Source organism: Lissotriton helveticus, chromosome 11 (assembly GCF_964261635.1).
Source record: "Lissotriton helveticus chromosome 11, aLisHel1.1, whole genome shotgun sequence".
Lineage (NCBI taxonomy): Eukaryota > Metazoa > Chordata > Amphibia > Caudata > Salamandridae > Lissotriton > Lissotriton helveticus.
In genome coordinates this window covers 127090915-127109891 of record NC_136072.1, presented here as the reverse complement: position 1 = coordinate 127109891, position 18977 = coordinate 127090915, and the positions used below count along the sequence as shown (strand labels likewise).

Genomic DNA, 18977 nt, shown 5'->3' with positions numbered 1-18977 from the left:
TTGGTTCAGGGATTCCAAGGACAATCAGAAGTTACTGGGTTGTAATTGTTTACTGAGGCCGCCTACTATAGGGTCAAAACTGAGCTTCAAATACACCATTTTAGCACATGGCCATCAGGATGTGAGGCAGAGAAATCCACATCTTACTCAGGGAGGTGGTGTGGATTTAAACCACAGAACTCTGCTAATCACACATATCCACTTAAATAAACTAATGTTCAGCCACTGATTTTGTTTTTAAAGAACCATAATGTACAAACAACTAAATGCGTACTAAAATATAAATTTACTAATTACACAGTGCAAGCAAGCCCTCTGTAGTCACTCTTTGACATAAAGCCTTATGGTTCTACTCCATTTTTTAGTAAGCCACGACTCCATCTTGGGTACTGTACTTTGCCAACTTTCCTGATTTATGCATAATCATTGCCATTGACGCAGATGTCATCTGACCAAGTCTTTCTAAGAACTGTGAAAGTGTGAAGTCATTTGGCTAAAGACAATGATATGACACCTGAAGCAACATCAGTCTGGGACAGTGTCTACTTATCACCATGTGAAGGTTCAATAAGAACAAATATAGATATATTGCCAAAATAGTGTAGTATGAATTGATGTCCTTTCGCCTTATACGTTCATATGGAAACATCTGGGACACACATCTTGAAGCACATAATCTATGTCAGACTTTTCTAAACTTATGTCAGAAAATTCAATCTCTGATCAGTTTTAGTGTACAAAGGTTGCCACTTGTACACTTGTCAGGAGAGGTCCTTTGCCCAGATTATCGCACAAGATTTTGCTAGCAAAGGTTTGATCTACTGCCAGTGCAATTCAAAGATGCTGCATCTCACCTGCTGCAGATAAAGCTGATAAAGCTGAGTCCCAGAGGAAGGTCGCTACCTAAGCATGAGTTTGCTCTGAGCAGTGAGCAATGCCTTCTCACCTTTGCTGATGACAGTTGTTGCTGTCAACAAGGTATGCAGTTTGTTGCTGCTCCCTATGAAATGCTACGCTGCAAGTTACTCTGCTTTCCATGCTCTTTTAGTGCAGCACATAGAAGTAGGGTTTCGGGTGTTAGGTTGTAGAGGACATTTTATCCATGTTAGAAATGTTACATTTATTCTCATTGTTCACAAAGTGCCTTCTTGCTGATTTTATGACATCCTGTGTATCTATTTTAGATGTAGTGAGAAACATATCCATCCAGTTGTAATAAATGCTTTTTAATAAAAGTGTATATTATTCTGAGTGCAAGGAGTGTGTGATATTATGAATAACAAAATAGGTTTGTTTCTGTTGTTTCTGTTACCAAGGTGCCCCTGATCCCATTGCTGGGATTGTTAGTAACCCAAAAGCAATAACTCTACTCCAACGAATTGGGTAGGGTTCTGTGGAGCTACAATAACCTCTCTTTCACAATCAACATTGGTGCATTGAACCGAGTTCACCTGTGTCACAAAGGGTAGGAAAACAAAACTTGTACAACTACGCCAAAGTCGTAGTATATGAAATATCCCGAAGTTGATATCTGTGCAAAAAGATATTTCATTGTTAACGTAAAGACCTTTCCTGTGGTATTTCTCACAGGATTCACAATGTAAAACTCATTCCTATAATATCTGTCATAGATTTCATAATATAAAATCACTTCCTACTTTATTTGTCCTTGTTGTTAACGTAAAACTCCTTCTTAATGCAGTTGTCATAAGTTTCACTTGGTAACATCCTTTCCAGGGTAAATGTCAAAGAGTTCACAATTTAAACTCCTTCCTAGTGTATTTGTCACAGAGCTACACATTGCAATGCCCTTTGCTCCTGTATTTAACACATATCAGTGAAGGACGTGGCCCTCTAGGGCCACGCGGGTTATATACAACCACCTGCTATGCCTTCCCAACAATGAAGAGTCGGTCAGAGAGTAGAGAATACCAGTAGGCATTTTATTAGCTGTACTCAGCAGAGGAGTCCATTAAAACCTGCACCCTAGGATGTCTGCCAAGGGACTGGATTTCCCAGGCATAGACATAACAATTCTACATTTCAGCAGGAGCACAAGGCACACCCACAGTAACTTTCCACAGAAGGCAGCAAGAGACAAAGAGGGGCACACAAGGATGAGCTAACACCTGCCAGATGAGTACACTCTATCAGTGGTCCAAGGCCACTGTGCCAAGTCTCAGAGTCTCCTAATGTGGAAGCAGAGTTACACATTGAGTTTGGAATGCAGAGGCAGAACATCAGCTCATTAGCAAGTCGGGTTACAGCCTTGCACAGGAAATAAAATAATAAAGAAGTACAGTCTTCTGCTGAAGCGAGCAGATTTGAAGAATGAGGCCTAGTACGAACACAGCCCAAGCAGTCTAGTAATGATTGCGAAATACAAAATGGAGTCACACAAGCTAACTAAAACTTACATGCTGCGAGGATACCTCAGTGGGTTACATAACGTGAATACAAATGGTGTCTGTTTAGCCACATATTTCTAACCTAATATAGCATAACAAATGCATTATGGGGAAGGGGAATTTCAAACCTAACATCAGTAATGAGCAATGGAATCTCTTATACGTGCAAACACAACTGCAGCACAATCAAAAACTAATAGAGATATGCAGGAACTCGCATACATTTACCACACATGCCTTCACTACGTGTTCCTTTACCATGCAAGTTATTACAACGACTTACCTTGGGGGGGGCGCTGAACTCTTGTATTGTATAACTTACTATTCCAACTCCAGTCTATGCAACAGTAGGTAAGAATTGGACCTAAAATCCAACACCAGTCCAACAATGCACCGCCTAAAGCAAGTCACTGTAACGAATTGTGTAGTTAAGGAATGTATGGTTACGTTACAGTCGGGGTAGTGACTGCATTGTAAAGGCAGATCGTGGTAATGACTGCGTGATTAAGGATGTTTCTCAAAACAAGTATAGAAAATCAAACTTTTTTATGATTACACAAGCAATGTCAGGCAAGAGTACTGTTAGCACTTATATTCCTAATGTGCACAGTACTGGTTATCAACACTAAGTTTCCTGTACTACAAGACAATGTAGCTTTATTGCAACTAAATGCATGACATTCTTTCCCAGATTTGATGAAGGAGGGTCAAAAAATCATAAATAACTTGCTGAATATCAGGAAGGCTAACCGTGCAGGTGATCTCCTTTTCCAGCACTGCTCTAGCTGTATGCAAGTCCTTATGTTATGACAAAACATGAATTCAAAAGCAGTATATAAAGAGGAGCTTTAACAAAGCCCCTTGGTTGATCTTCTTTAGGGTATTTAATTGGACAGCACTTGTGTTAAGATGCCTATGGTGGCGCTAACTTACCTAATTGTGTCCTAAAATGAAATATCTCTTAGATTGCCTATGACAAATGCTGACCGGATGAGCTATATTACATTAACAGCATTCCATGGAAGCTCAAATGGATGCTGTCTTTAAAACCATGTTCCTCCACCCATTAGGTTAAAGTAAAGTCATTCCAGCCCCACATAAATACTTGTGTTGTGGGTACGCCAATACGTTTCAAGTTGGACTATGTGAATGTGCTGTAGGAACTTGATCAATAAGCTCCAGCTTACTCATAATGCTGAGGTTCAGATAATGAGTGGTCCTGGGAAATGAGACCAGACATCTAAGGTTGAAAGTGGAGAGCAGGATTGGGTTCAAAACCCATTCCCTGGTATATAGGCATGTTTACAAATGAGCCCATACAGTTTAACATTTTAGACGCAAGAATTGCCCCAAAAAGTTTCTAACATGGGAGCCCCTTTCTGATATTCAAAACTATGGATTTAGGCCGCGATCTCTGTCCTGGGGTGAATGTATGACAATGTTCCGCATTCTGTCCATCAATTGTCTTTTTTTGCAGTTTGCTGTGTGGTGCCTACGAATGGCAACAAGACATAAGAACTCCACTAAAGCCTCCCCACTTCCCACACATTGGAAAGCTTCACTCTCCAATGCCTGGCAAGTACCGCATGGGGAAGAGGCCCAACTAAGATCCAGAGTGCAAAATTGCGAGGCCATTATTCAGCCAACCTGCGTTAATCATGCAGTTGATAAGGCACCAAATACTGTGTGTGTGAAACAGCAACAACAAACAGATTGTAAATGCTTGAAGTGTTAACATGCCTGATTTGAAGAATTGAAAATACATATACAGGGTGTGTGTGTTTAAAAGGAATCCACAGTTACTGTTCTTCCTATGATTTATATTAGTCAAACAAAAGAAAAACCTTGATTTCAAGATGTTACCAAAATTTCTTCTCAGTTGTAAAAATAAACATATTCACATGTGGTAACTGCTAAGCGCCCATTGTGTCTGAGTCAAGTATGGAAATGTGAGGGCGAGTCCTTTTAATTCATTTTGTAATGTAGTTTTCTAAGACCTTCCCAAATGTTCAGATAAGGGAACTAAGGTACAGGATCACATGACATGCCCACGTGACAGATGCAGGAATCCATGCAAAAAACATATCTGTATATGATATTTACAGGGTTCATAAACTACCAAGTCTTGTATGGATTTATTTATATACCTGTTTTTAGTTAAAGGCTGCCCACACTGTTAACACCTTGTGTGCGGCGCCGATTCTCCCCCGGTGCTGGACATTCCAGAACAGGGTGTGGTCGTGACGGAATCATTCCGTCATCAGCACAGCTCAACGTGACTGATGACGGAATGGTTCCGTCACAAGCATCGAAGGGGTTAATATGTTGTTTTCTTTAAAGAAAACACACCTGACCAGAGCATTGTAGAGTAATAGTGTCCCTCCCTAACGAGATGAAGTCATCTGATAACTCTGCTCATTCTGCAGACTAATCCTTTACTTTGGAAGATTTAGGGCCTGATTACGAGTCTGGCGGTCTTCCGACCACCAGACTTGAGGTGGCTCAGCAGTGGCGGTCCACCGGCCGCTGCATTATGACTTCCAAAGTCGATGCGGCGGTGGACCGTCGGCTGCGCCAGTGAACAGTCATTCCCTGGTGGTGGCGCAGGAGCACCACAATGCAATATGCTGAGTGGGGACTGGCACGGTCCCACTGAGCATAGTGCGAGTTCCTGGACCTTCAATTTTTTCATGGCGGATCCCCACCATGAAAAGGCTCGCGGTGCAGGAACAAAGAGGGTCCTACATGGTCCCCATGGCCCCTTGCCATGGGGATTCATTCAGGGTGGCACCACATGTGCCCCCCTGTCTCTACCCCTACAAATTTCCAGCATGGCATGGACATCCATGTCGTACTGGAACATTTTTGATGTTCCCATTGCGGTGCCTGTTTTCCAGGCACAGCCATGGGATTTGCAAAGAAATGCTGACCGAATTACGAGTTGTGCATTTCCAACTCGTAATATGGCTGGCTGTCCTTGAGCGGTCTTGCACCGGTTTGGCGCCGCTGCGCCAAATCAGAATCAGGCCCTAAATTACAAAAGAATAGTTCAGGGGAGTGGATTCCACTATTGAATAGTCGAGTTTTCATCACTATTGCAGAAGCATCTTGTCTCTTGGAACTCCTCCAGTAATGCCTGGCTTTAAAGTCAGTGGCACTTTGCATCCTCAGAAGTTCGAGTCAATCTTTGCAGAGTAAAAACCAGCGTAAAAGTTCAAGAGGCAACGTGCTGCTGGCGCTGAAGGTGTCACACCTGACACCGGGCCACTTTGCACCTGTGCATGATGAGTTCACACAGTGACTCCAGTAACCGGACCACTGCGGTTTATGTTTTGTCACATGGCGCTTGGAAGAGTGATAGGAACTTGTGTGCTAATACTAATTACTGTAATAATTCATCTTGGGGAAATAAATCCTTGCTTTGCCTTTGATGTGCACACTGCTCTTGTGACCACTGAATTAGCAGGTGTGTAGCTTCCATTCTGGGGTTAAGGGTGCTGTTGGGGGAGGAGGAGCTACGCTGCAACCAAGATGGCCACATAAGCTCCCGGCTCCGCCGATCTCCGCCAGGAGCTCATGAATCCTGATACTTATCCTGAACTCGAACCAGACTCCCGTATGGCTGATGGGTTGCTGAGATTAAAGATGCAATCCCGAGATTTCCATCTTCTCGACAGACGAAGTTATGCCGTGTTTTTATTCTCGGCCTAACCCAGTGTGGAAGCCGGGGTCTCGCTTTCTCACCCATCCGGGTTGGAGTTACACAACATCGGCTGCGAGACCAGGCCGGCGTCCGGTCGCCCGGAGTGGAAGAATATCCCGACTGGATTGAATGGTGGTGCGGTGGTCGGGTTGCCTGCACGGACACAGCGGCGAGACGCACCGGTAGCTGTGGGCGGGGATCCGTTGCCCGGTGGCCCTGTTGGGCCCCGGGGCTGGCGGGCTTGCGTCCTTGCTGGCGGCGATGGTGTTGAGACAGCGACATTGACGAGTGCCCACTGTTCACGTCGGCCCTGCTTGCCCCTGCTACCCCGGAGAAGTTGACCTCCGGGATTAAAAAGATCTGCTTTGTCGCTTTGTGAGAAGAAATGGAGCGAGAGGAAGATGCACCGTCGCTGCAGACCGTAATGACCGCCATTGGGGCGCTTCACTCACAGATCACCGCCGCCATCCATAAAATGGTCGTAACAGCCGAAACCATGTGTTTGAGACCGGACGCCGATCCCTTGATGGCTTTGAAACATGTTGTTTTAACCCCGAAGCCTGAAATGCCTGACACAGAGGGCCCCGTGCGGAAACCAGACCTGGTGTGTTTTGTTGGCCGCCGAACAACAGACAGAGAGCCCGGAATTACCAAAAACTCGCCATACTCTATCCCGATGCCGCCCAAGATGGACACAGCCAACCTCATACTCCAGGACAATTTCCACAGCGATTTCCGGAGTGATTTCTTATTCTTTTCTCCCCAGTTGGTTCGAATATGCTTTTGTAATTTATTGTCGAGGGACAGACACTTCCATCTGATTCGTGGTCTTCGAATATCATTGCTTTGGACTCGATCCTACTATACTGACTTTGACTCTTTTGAACGCTTTGACTTTCCTCTTGAGATGGCGGCCCGAGTGGTGAAAACTCGCACGAAAAATCGTAGTGGCCAGGCTTGAGTGTTATCGTCTGGGTCTGAAACAAAGGCTTTATTTGACACGGGACTTGTAACTACAATGATGCGGGAGTCGGACGGTTCTCTTGTACCCCCCCCGTTTGGTTTTTAATTGCGGCTTCACATTGTCTGACTGTATCTAGGGGGGGTCTGCTTCAGGCGGGGAATATAGGGGACCGGGAGCCTGTATGACATCTCCTCCTCCGCTCTTTTCCTTCTTTTAGGGTTTAGTTGTTGGGCGACAGGCACGCTGCTAGTGGGGTTAGGCCGTAGCCATTGCAGGGGTGCAGGGTGGGGGGAATGGGGGGGGGTTATTTTGTCCTTATTTAGTTCTATGGCCTTTTTTCTTTCCTTCCCCTTTTACAAGAGGTGATATGTCTATTCTGAGTCTATTTTTCACATGTGTGGGTGTCTACTTTGGTCCTATTTATCCTGTATACGTGGGTGGACGGGCCTTGCTAGTGTGAGCATAACGGGGTTGTTGATTGTATTGATTGTCCGTTCTATGTATATCTGCTCATGTTGATGCCCCACGCTCTTTGTACTGATTGTGTCACATTGGCCTATTTACCTACGTACCGATGCAATGTATCCTATTGTGTGACTCCTGATATGTGTAATATTTCCTCTTGCTTTTTCTTCTTTAAATAAAAAGATACAATAAAAAAAAGGGTGCTGTTGGAAACTGCAGCACTTACCACGAGCACTTTGAGACCTAGAATGGAAGTGCGGCAGGTCTATCCAGAGGCCTAGCTTTGCCCTGTAAAATTGGGGGATGTGGGTGAGCTTCAGATTTGCAACAATCACGCTAGCATATCATGTTAAATGATATGAGATGCATGGCATGAGGGTGGCCTGAGGGGCAGTGGAAAGGGAAATGAGTGGGTATTGTTAGGGGTACATAAAACTTACTATTCTGTAAAATAACCAACATGTTTTAAGATCTGCTAAGCAGAGACGAGAGAGTGTCTTCTTTTGTCTGAGTGTGTATGCAAAAATGCCAGGTGAAATCCGGCAGACACCTCACCATACCCGACTTAAAGCACCTGTACCCAACTACTTATTAGAGAATACATTTAATAGGGGATGTAATACCCGGAACAGCCCCTTTGGGCTACTACGCCCCTGGGTCTATCAATCTGGCATGAAATGGAGACTGCAGTGGTACTGGAACAATTTCAAGGTCGGGGTGTTGACATCAATGTTTAATGTTTAAAAGCAAAGGGATTGTGAGAAATCCAAAGGTAGCACAAAGAACAAGTGTCGCAAGAGAGCTACACCCACTCATCAGGAAAGTGGTAAGTGCGTGATATATGTAGATGGTGTAGTATATATTGGGGCACACTCTCACAAAGATATTACCAAAGTGTGGTGTCATAACAACTGGTATTTACAGACAGCATAACATATGGTGTTGTTTATAATGTGTGCAAATATTTCAAGACTACACGTTCAGAATTGCTTTTAAACCTGCTTGCTTTCATAAACTTGCTTTAAAAGGAACCATTTAACCACTCTTTTTCTGAAAACGTCTTAGGGTAGAACCCCCACCCCAAACCCATTTACATTGGTCAAGGTCGCTCACTTGGCTTGCTGGCTAATTCCCATACTTTTACGGCTCACCACTTTGAAATGTCACCAGCCACCACTGACCATTTGGAAAATGGATTGGGGAATAACTACAAAAATCGATGTGCACACACCAATTTTAGCAGATGTCTCCCACATTGAAATATCCGTGACTGAGTCACAAAAACGTTGATGAGTACAGGAAGTGGAATTATAGGAGTGATCTATTATAATCGTACTTGCCTTTGCGAATCGACTGGACCAGTCCAATTCCTCATTAATAAAAGTGCAACGTGGGCACAGTCTTTTCTATTTGTATAACTTTTATGTATGTGCCCCATCCTTCCTATTTTATTCAGGCTTTCGGTGCTTTGGTGCCAAATCAAAAAAGCAGTGTACTACTGGGGTACTCGTTTACATACCCTTAAAATACCTTTGTGAGTCTGCCCTCTGTGTTGATGGTCACATTGATAGCAGTGACAGGCGGGTCTCTGAAACTGACTATTGCACAAATCGGTGACCACCGGTAAACACCATTCTTTAATCATTTACCCTAAAAGTTGCAGAGGGTCAGGCGTTATAAAATCAGAAGGGGTGAGCCAGGCTTTAGCTTTCTTCGTCGCTTTGTTTTCAAGCCTGCTGCGGCCTGCTCTAGCACTGACCGGCTCCCGGGGGTCCAGCCCTGTCCAGGGCGCTACGAAGATGAAGCAGATTACCGCAGCGCTGTGCTTCACGCTGCTGTCCCTCGGCAGCGCCCTCAGCCCTCAGCCTCTGGAGCCGGAAGACTGCAACGCCACCGAAGTCCAGGCGGGCCTGGCCCTTGACGAGATAAACAAAGACCGAGACGAAGGTTACATCCTCAGCCTGTACCGCGTGGCCGACGCTCACAGCCAACCTGCGGTAAGACTGAGGGTGGTTCCATGCCCTGTCCGGAAGCGTGGAGTTAGGGGGGAATGGGCAATTTTACCTGAACTTGGAGAGGAGGTGGCGTAAGGGCCAGACCTGCGCACGTTGGAGTTGGGGGACCAGGTTCGAGTCTCGGCGTCGGTTTAACATCCGATGATTCTGGGTAGTCAGTCAATTAACCTCCCCCGTGCCTACCAAGAAAAAAACGTGGCCTTGTGTAACGTAACTGGTGCTCATGTAAAGCGCTCCAGTGCCTTCGGGTCGAGTTCGCGCTATAGAAAAAAAACTGCAAACAAATAAAATCCTCTTCGTTCCCTCACATAGAAAATACTCTTCCATATAAAGAAGTATCTTCACACAGACCACACCAACAAAAAAATGGGGGCGGTAAAGTAAAGCACTCAACACCGATTTCTCGCAATTTATTTAGTTGCACGTCTAGAAGGACAGGGTGGGCGTGCAAATAAGTGTAAAGGCTCAGAATGTTGCGACATTGAGGGTGTTCACTAGATTTCTATTACACATCCTATTTTGTCCCCGCTGGCTCCAATATACCGTTGCGAAGAATTCCTCACGTGGCAGATTTTCTGCAACCTTCAGTGCAATCAGCACGTAAATATCTGCATCGTGATTTTGTGATCTGGGATTTGTGAGCAGAAGATTCACTTTTTGTGCACATTGGTTACACTTAGGTGTGCACACGTTTTGTGACTAAAGTATATAATCACTTTCCTTTATGTCATGAATCGCTCTGCTGGTTTAAATACGGGTCTTTATGGCATTGCTCCTTTGACAAATGTCGCTAATTTAGTAATTAAAAGGATCTCTGTAGATAGATGGACGAGCAGTGCAGCAATAAATCCTTCACAGGTTCCAATCCTTCAGGTGGTAAAATGTGCATTAAACAGCTCAGACTACCTAGCTATGCAGTGAGAGGAGCTGTTTAATCTACAGAGTCCTAAGAGTGTGAACAATGGATAGTAATTTTGTAGATATTGATAAAAAAATGGCTTAAGCAGATATTTTGTTCTGGCCTTGCTAGCAATATATATTTCAGGAGGTGTGATGCTTAGTGGTACATATGCTACCTTAATGGAATTAATACTAAGTTATATGAGCAGTTCTTAGAAAAACATGCTGACAATTCACATTCAGAATTGAGTCAGGGAGAATAAAAAATGGGGTACCCCCTTCCCCCAAAAAAACAAAGCGCCTGATTCACAAGCTGCCCTTTGTAGTACGTTTTGTAGTTCTACAATAACACTACAACACTTACTACCACGTGCTATTCTCAAACTGCACTTTTGTAAGTGTACTACACTTCGGTATTTATAAACTGCACCTATTTATTTAAGTACACTTTTGTAGTAACTTACACCTTTGTAGTAATCCCCTACCTCCATTATTTGTATGGGAAGGTGTTGCAGTACAAGAGGTTGGCCATGTGTAGTGTGAAACTTACTCAAAAGTGTAAATTAATCTTGTGAATTAGGGCCCAGGTGATTACATATTTCTTTGCACATCCATGTGTGAGCTAGGTTAAATAAGGTTGTCAAGGCCCACAGTGGGCAGAAGGATTTTGGCTGTCTCTGTGGTCTCAGTGTAGAGCGACTTGTTACTTGTAGAGTTAATGCAGGTTTCACTTCTCAACAGCCTCCAGTGCCTCTGAGTCTGAAGTGCTGCTTATCCGCCCAACCAGGCAGTGGAGAAGGAAATTTAATAAATGAACTTGTTCCTCCAGGGAGGGTCTCAAGTGGTTTCTATCAATGTACATGGTCTCATGGTTTTGGTTTCCAAAGTTTTTCTTTGCTTTTTTATGTATATGTAAAGCCTTGTTGTTTTAATATAGCTACAAGCAGTGGTGTACCAAGGGGGTGGCACAAGTTTTGGGGGCGTTGGCCTCCACCCCGCTCTTTCATGCAGCCGCCACAGGTGGCAACCAAAAGCAGTGACCGCCACGGGCGGCACAAAGGCTAGCTATGCCACTGGCTAAAATAAAGTTATGGCACAGTCTTTGCTCACTCTAACCCGTAGGATTCTATCTAAAACACAGCTCCCCAAATAATTTAAGTAATTGGTAGGGAGGTAGGTGACAAGCCTAATGGCCCTTCTGCCTTCAGATATCTTTGATGCCTGAAACCCAAAATAGCCATTGTTCAGTTGAACAGTCACAGTGTTTCCAATGATTTAAGAAAGTTAACAAAAACCCATGGTCCTGATTCACAAAGGTAAGCTTACACTTTAGTGTAAGTTCACTTTTTTTTGGTATTCACAAACTTCGAGTTTAATTTGACTAAGAGGCATTTTTGACTGCGGAGACTCCGCATTTGGGGCGGAGAACTGTGCCCACAAAAAGATAGGACTGGACCATCTTTTCATGCTGGGATTCGTCGCCACGAGTGTGGAGTCGCTGCAGTCGTAGATTTACTGTTAGTAAAATTAAACTTGTAGTTTGTGAATACCCCAAAAATTGTAAACTTACACAAATGTGTAAGTTTCCCTTTGTGAATCAGCCTTCTAATGTATGCAATAGTAAAAGCCTTTCCCATAATTCATCCGGGCATCACAACGCCTATGTGGAAATCAAAGAGGGGGTTCAGAGCAATCTTATTTATTTATATTTATACAATTTATTGAGCGCACGATTACCCAAGGGTGTCTTGGCGCTTGACAGAAAAACTGAAGGTTCAGGTCGAAGAACATTGGTGGAGTCTAGTGATTAAATAGCCAAGTCTTCAACTGCTTCCTGAATGATGTTAATGTAGGAGTGTTCTTGAGGTGACAAGGCAAGGTGTTCCATAATTTAGCCGTGGCTACTGCAAAGGATCTGTCTCCCCAAGTAGCTTTCTTGGTTTTGACTACCTTCAGAAGGTTAGCATCAGCGGATCCGAGAGTGCTTGATGGTCGGTAGGGGCAAAGGGCATCTTTAAGAAAGGATGGCGCTTTTTCATGAATGCTTTTAAAAGCTATACACAGGGCTTTTAATTTAATTCGTTGTCTGACCGGTAGCCAATGGATTTTGCGGATGATGTTGGAGATGGGTTTGAACTTGGGTTTGAACTTCTTCCCATTTAAGATGGGACCTCTTAAAATAGGTGTCATGTGAAGGAAGTCATTTCTCTTAAATGTATGCGACCAAAGACAGCCCAACCAGTATTTTTCTGACGTACAATGGGCAATTCATTAATTAGCAGGTAGAAGGTTCGAAACATGAGAATTGTTTTGAGCAGCACCTTTACTTACAGAGTTTACTCAGGGGCTGATTTACGAACTTGTCACGCAGTGTAGTGCAGCAAGTTATCTTGTACCATGGTGCAAGGGTGCCCGCATAGCATGCAGGATTGTTTTTGTGCAGGAAGGGATACCTTCCTGCACAAAAACAATCCAGAGAGGCATATTCCTCTTTTCATGTCTGCGTTTTAATGCACCACACACAGACAGAGGAAGTAATGAAGAGAAATAAAGATATTTCTCCTTGTTACGCCTCTCCTGGAAATGCGTGTCTTTTTGGTGCATTCCCAGGTTTGCCAGGTCTGTTAGATCTGGGAATGCATCAAAAACCATGGGAGTTGTCTGCGAACACAGACATAATCCCATGGAACTCCTTCCCAGGGCAGTCTAAGGCAGCTCAGCGATTTGGGGCTGTGTTGCTTTACTCCAGATCTATGGAGCCACTCAGGGCCATGCAAAGTGCACTTGTGTGGCTTCATAGATCTCATTTAGGACTTACATCAGGTGCACAGACATAATATCGAGTCCCAAATATCGAATGGACATAATATCGAAGTCAAAATATAGAATGGACAAAATATCGAATGGACAGAATATAGTGGTTAAAAATATCGAATTGAAGGTAAGTAATTTAATATCGAATTTTAAAATATAAAAAGTCAAAATATCGAAGTAAATATTATAGGTTTCTAAATATATAGAATTTTTATTAGTATCGAATTTTTTTAAAGTGTTTTTTAATATTATTTAATTTTTGTGTAAATTAATTCTGTAGCGGGTTGTGAGTTTATAGGGGAATAGGGTCTGAAGTAATTTAATTGTAATTAATTAAATATGTTAATTTATTTATTGGTATTTATTTTGAATTAATTGGTAATTAAATTTTAATTGGTAATTAATTAATTGTATATTATTAAATTTTTGCGTAATTTAATTCTGTAGCGAGTTGTGGGTTTATAGGGGAATAGGGTGGGAAGTAATTTAATTGTAATTAATTAAATATGTTAATTTATTTATTGGTATTTATTTTGAATTCATTGGTTATTGAAGTTTAATTGGTAATTAATTAATTTGTCATTGGTAATGAATTTTTAATTGGTAATTTATTTTTATTAATTGATTAATTTGTAATTATGTTTATTGTATTAATTTATTTTCCGTAGTGGGTTGTGGGTTTATAGGGGAAAAGGGTGGGATGTAATTTAATTGTAATTAAGTAGATCATTTTCATTTATTTATTGGTGGTATTAATTTTTAATTTATTGTTAATTAATTGATAATTGGTAATTAATGTGTATTAATAGGTAATTTATCTTAATAATATTAATTTGTATTTTTAATTGATTAATTGTTACATAATATTAAATTGGTAATTTATTTTAATTAATTTATTCTTGGTATTGATATTTAATTAATTTTTATTAATATATGAAATCTTTACTTTCCCTACTGTTGCACTCTCTGGAGTGGGAATAGTAATTTTTACCCCTACGCTATCCAAAGCCTTCCCTACTGTTGCACTCTCCGGAGTGGGAATAATAATTTTTACCCCTACGCTGTCCATCGTTTTCCCTACTGTTGCACTCTTTTTAGTGGGAATAGTAATTTTTACCCCTACGCTATCCAACGCCTTCCCTACTGTTGCACTCTCTGGAGTGGTAATAGTAATTTTTACCCCTACGCTATCCAACGCCTTCCCTACTGTTGCACTCTCTGGAGTGGGAATAGTAATTTTTACCCCTACGCTGTCCAACGCTTTCCCTACTGTTGCACTCTTTTTAGTGGGAATAGTAATTTTTACCCCTATGCTATCCAACGCCTTCCCTACTGTTGCACTCTCTGGAGTGGGAAAATAAATTTTTACCCCTACGCTATCCAATGCCTTCCCTACTGTTGCACTCTCTGGAGTGGGATTAGTAATTTTTACCCCTACGGTATCCAACGCTTTCCCTACTGTTGCACTCTCTGGAGTGGGAATAGTAATTTTTACCCCTACGCTATCCAACGCTTTCCCTACTGTTGCATTCTCTGGAGTGGGAATAGTAATTTTTACCCCTACGCTATCCAACGCCTTCCCTACTGTTGCACTCTTTGGAGTGGGAATAGTAATTTTTACCCCTACGCTATCCAACGCTTTCCCTACTGTTGCACTCTCTGTAGTGGGAATAGTAATTTTTACCCCTACGCTATCCAACGCCTTCCCTACTGTTGCACTCTCTGGAGTGGGAATAGTAATTTTTACCCCTACGCTATCCAACGCTTTCCCTACTGTTGTACTCTTTGGAGTGGGAATAGTAATTTTTACCCCTACACTATCCAACGCCTTCCATACTGTTGCACTCTTTGGAGTGGGAATAGTAATTTTTACCCCTACGCTATCCAACAATTTCCCTACTGTTGCACTTTCTGGAGTGGGAATAGTAATTTTTACACTCCCGCTATCCTACGGTAATAATATTGTATATTTTTATTAATAATATGTTAATATATATATATATATATGTATTAACAAATAAAATTGTATTTTTTTACAACTTAAATTAATTATTTAATAATTTTAAGGTTATTTAAGTATTTTTAAGTATATTTTAGTTATTTATTTTTAATATTTTTTTAATTTTACATCATTTTTAAGAAATTCGATATTTTTACAAAGTATATATTTTTAAACGATATTTTGGATTCAATATTTTTGTACTTACCTGTTTGTAGATAGGAATTCGATATTTTGTCTTTCGATATTTTGGCATCGATATTTTTAGTAGGCTATATTTTGTCCCTCGATATTATGTCAGTGATCCCTTACATCACTCTTGCAACACCTTGCATGGTGCAAGAGCAATGCAAATCTGCTCGTAAATAGGCCTTATAGACTTTGCAAATTTATCGGATCACTAGAGTCAAAGTAAAGTCAGCATGCAGTGGAAAAAAGAATAGTGGAAAACATTAGATGGTCAGATACCCCCCCCCATGGCAAAAATACCTATCATTTGGCCTCTAAAGCACAAAACAGGTGTCCAGAAAGCAGAGAAGAAATGTCATGGTTTTAACTAGGAAAGAAAATGAAGGGGTGGTGTAAGTTTGAGTGAGGCATTCATTAACCAAAAACGAACCAAACAACAGTATATAGAACATGAATCAGCTCAATTTAGTGAGTAACAGTTCTTGTCAATAGGAGATGATTTTCTCCAAGTAAAAAACATGTGAATGGTTCAGTTCTCAAAGCTTGCAAGAAATGGAATACTGTATACCGCATTTCACAAGGATAAAAAAAATGACCACCTATTCTTAATTTTGACGGATGCTATGTACACATTTATAGCACATCTTTAGTCAAAAGTATTCTCTTGAAGGCAAAAAAGTGACTATTGTCTGGTTCATGCCAATGACTTTAATGCAAAAAGTGAAAACCCATGAAAACTTAGGGCCTCATTAGGATGGCGGGCGGACTTTGCCCGCCCGCCATCCCCGTGGTAATATGGACCGCCCGCCTTAAGGGCGGGGGTCCCGTGACTGGTATTAGGATGTGCCCGCCACAGTGGCGGGCACATCCTGCATTGTTAGCATTGTGGCGGGCGGAGCACTCAGCACTGGCGGGGGCAATCCGCCCGACATCGTAATGGGCCCCTTAGTTGAAGGGTCCCAACAATGTCACTCCGGTTGGCCACATCACGGATGTATAAATTACAGATTTGTACAAGAGCACTGATGCTGCACCATCTTATAAGCCTACCACTGACGATAAACAATGGGAGAAGTTACCTTTCTTGTAAAGTCAAGTCTCATAAGTCATCTAGAGTTCCTAGACCTAATGGACTACCAATGAGTGTCTTCAAACAAGTACTAGTACCATGGGCAAAGTTACTAATTTCACTCATCAACAACGTAATGAACCACTGTTTTTTCCGTCATCATGGAAGGGGCACCCTTGAGGCTCATGCATTAAAATGGATCAATTGGTGATCCAAAAGATTTGATTTAATATCCAAGCTACACTCAAAGTGGAAGAGTTGTCCTGGAAAAACTTGTGTCTGGGCCAGAGGTTAATAACTTTTTGTGTTTTACCTAAAATTAGGTTTGAAAGAGGAAACTCAGCGTTAGACATTATAATCCGTTCAGCTTTAGCCTAAAAGGGCCTTTGGAGCAACTCAACTGGCCTTCTTGCATGCTATGTTGACTATAGTGTAACTTTGGATCAAGCTGACCTCTCAAATCTATGGTATAAACCTTGTGCATGGGGGATAGAGAATACTTAGCTGAATGTTATAGTCAAAGTGCAACTCCTGGGCAAAGGTCTAACTAATTACCAGGTAGAGGAGAACTCACCTCTAAAATAAAGACAGAAAATTGACTCACACTGGGTTGTGTCCTGGCTCCACTTGTATTTCCATTGTATATGTCTAACTTTCTGGCCAAGTTAGGTTCACTTTAAGTTGTTTCTCAAAAAGTGGGTGGTGTGAAAATCAGTAGTCTATTATATTCTGGCAGTCTACTGTTGATTGCCTCTAATCCAATCAGGTTGCTAAGATTACTGAAACATCTGCAAGAAATTAAGCATTAATCATCTTGCAATAAATATAAAGGAAACTAAAACTATGGTTTTCTCGAGGAGATAAGTCTAGCCTTACTTGGCCTGTAAATATTACTATGATACGTCAAGCTTCTATATAGTCATAACATTGTATTACTTTTTTCCTACTCTGAAATGTGAAACAAACGCATGTAACTAGAGAAACAGTGCTATATTGTGATATTTGGCTTAAAGGAATGTTTAATACATTACACAGACTGATCTACTGGGACCCCTAACATTAGTATTTGAAACTAAACTTGAACTGGGTATTCTGGATGGTTCAACTGCCTTTATGGGAAAGTTAAATGGAGCTATGAATAAAATAACAATAAACTGTATTTGAAACTCTTCAACTTTCGTCAGTTGAGACCAAAATGCTGGACATGTGTTGAGATTGTGTTCTCGCCGATTTATGAGCATATGAATAATTTTGAAAGTACATTGTAGAATGAAACAGGGCCAAAATGAGGGCCTTAAAACATGCTTTAGTGTTAGACTTACAGTCATCGTCAACAGAAAGCCAATTAGTAATCCCATTCCTACGTCTTATTTGTCAGAACTCTATATAAACTTGACACTTAGGAAACATTATGTACTGAGGGTATTAATTGTATTGAATTCTTATTGAGTGAAATAATATAAACTCATTAATTTATCTTGGATTGGTATTTACTTAACTGGAAACAGCATTCACATCAAGTAAGCTTAACTCCAAGGAAACAAGCCTACATAGACTTTAGACTTCTCACTAATGTTAACATCAAATTTCTCCATCTTAGAATGTTATATTTCTGATTATGACACTTTGAGACCCCTTGGAAGTCATCTGGGCATGGTCATTTAAATTCGTTGTTCATTTTTTTCAGAAAGGGAGGACTATGAACCACATTTTATGTATCTATCCAGCAGTCCGTGGTTTGCAAATTAAGGACCTGATTCAGAATTTGTTGGGCACATAGTCAGTAAAAAATGTGACAGATCACTTGTCCGCCCAATTAAAAGTGCCAAAGGAAATAATGCACTTGTAATAAAGTCGATGGCAAATCCATCATGTTCTTGACAAGGGCAAACCCATGGGCCAAACTCTAAATCAGGACCTATGCATTCACAATCCACCATTACAAATATTATTAGTGGGTGTTCGAAACTTTGATTAGTAGGGTCACTAATATGATGTGCTCAGTCAAACAGAGGTTCATAGTTATTGCAGACAGTGTACTAATCCTTGATCTGTTGCAATTGATGTGGGATAGACGGTGATTGATTCTTTTAACTTTTTCGATTGAAAAGGGCCAGCCGTTTTTAATTATACAATGAAAAGTTTATTAAAATTACTCATTATTATCATTATTATGAATATTATGTATTGCTAGAAGCACAGAGATTGGCTCCTGGTTCAAATGGTTTCTTCTTGTTTCAAAAAGAAGCTTTTTTTGTTCTTTTAGGGTCCAGGTAGAATATTTTACTTAACTATTGATGTGGTGCAAACAACATGTTCTGTCCTCAGTGGGAAAAGCTGGAAAGACTGTGAAATCAACCCCTCCCATCAAACGGCAAGTACTACGATAACAAGTAGATTTACATTAAATATAACCTGTTTTTCCTGATGTTATTTGGACTGAAAAAAGGT

The 18977-nt window shown here is 41.4% G+C and overlaps 1 protein-coding gene across 2 annotated transcripts in view; it reads left to right on the top strand.

Moving 5' to 3' along the window:
- The window catches only part of LOC144791812 (fetuin-B-like), a 183331-nt gene that overhangs the window by 115427 nt on the left and 48927 nt on the right, over positions 1–18977 (top strand). The window contains exons 1-2 of one of the 2 annotated variants that reach the window (XM_078666595.1): positions 9242–9537; positions 18793–18900. In XM_078666595.1, coding sequence (XP_078522721.1) covers positions 9340–9537; positions 18793–18900 — 306 coding nt within the window. In that variant the 5' untranslated portion in view covers positions 9242–9339. Of the gene's footprint in view, positions 1–9241; positions 9538–18792; positions 18901–18977 lie in introns of those variants that run through there. The other variant, XM_078666593.1, reaches the window with a different exon arrangement.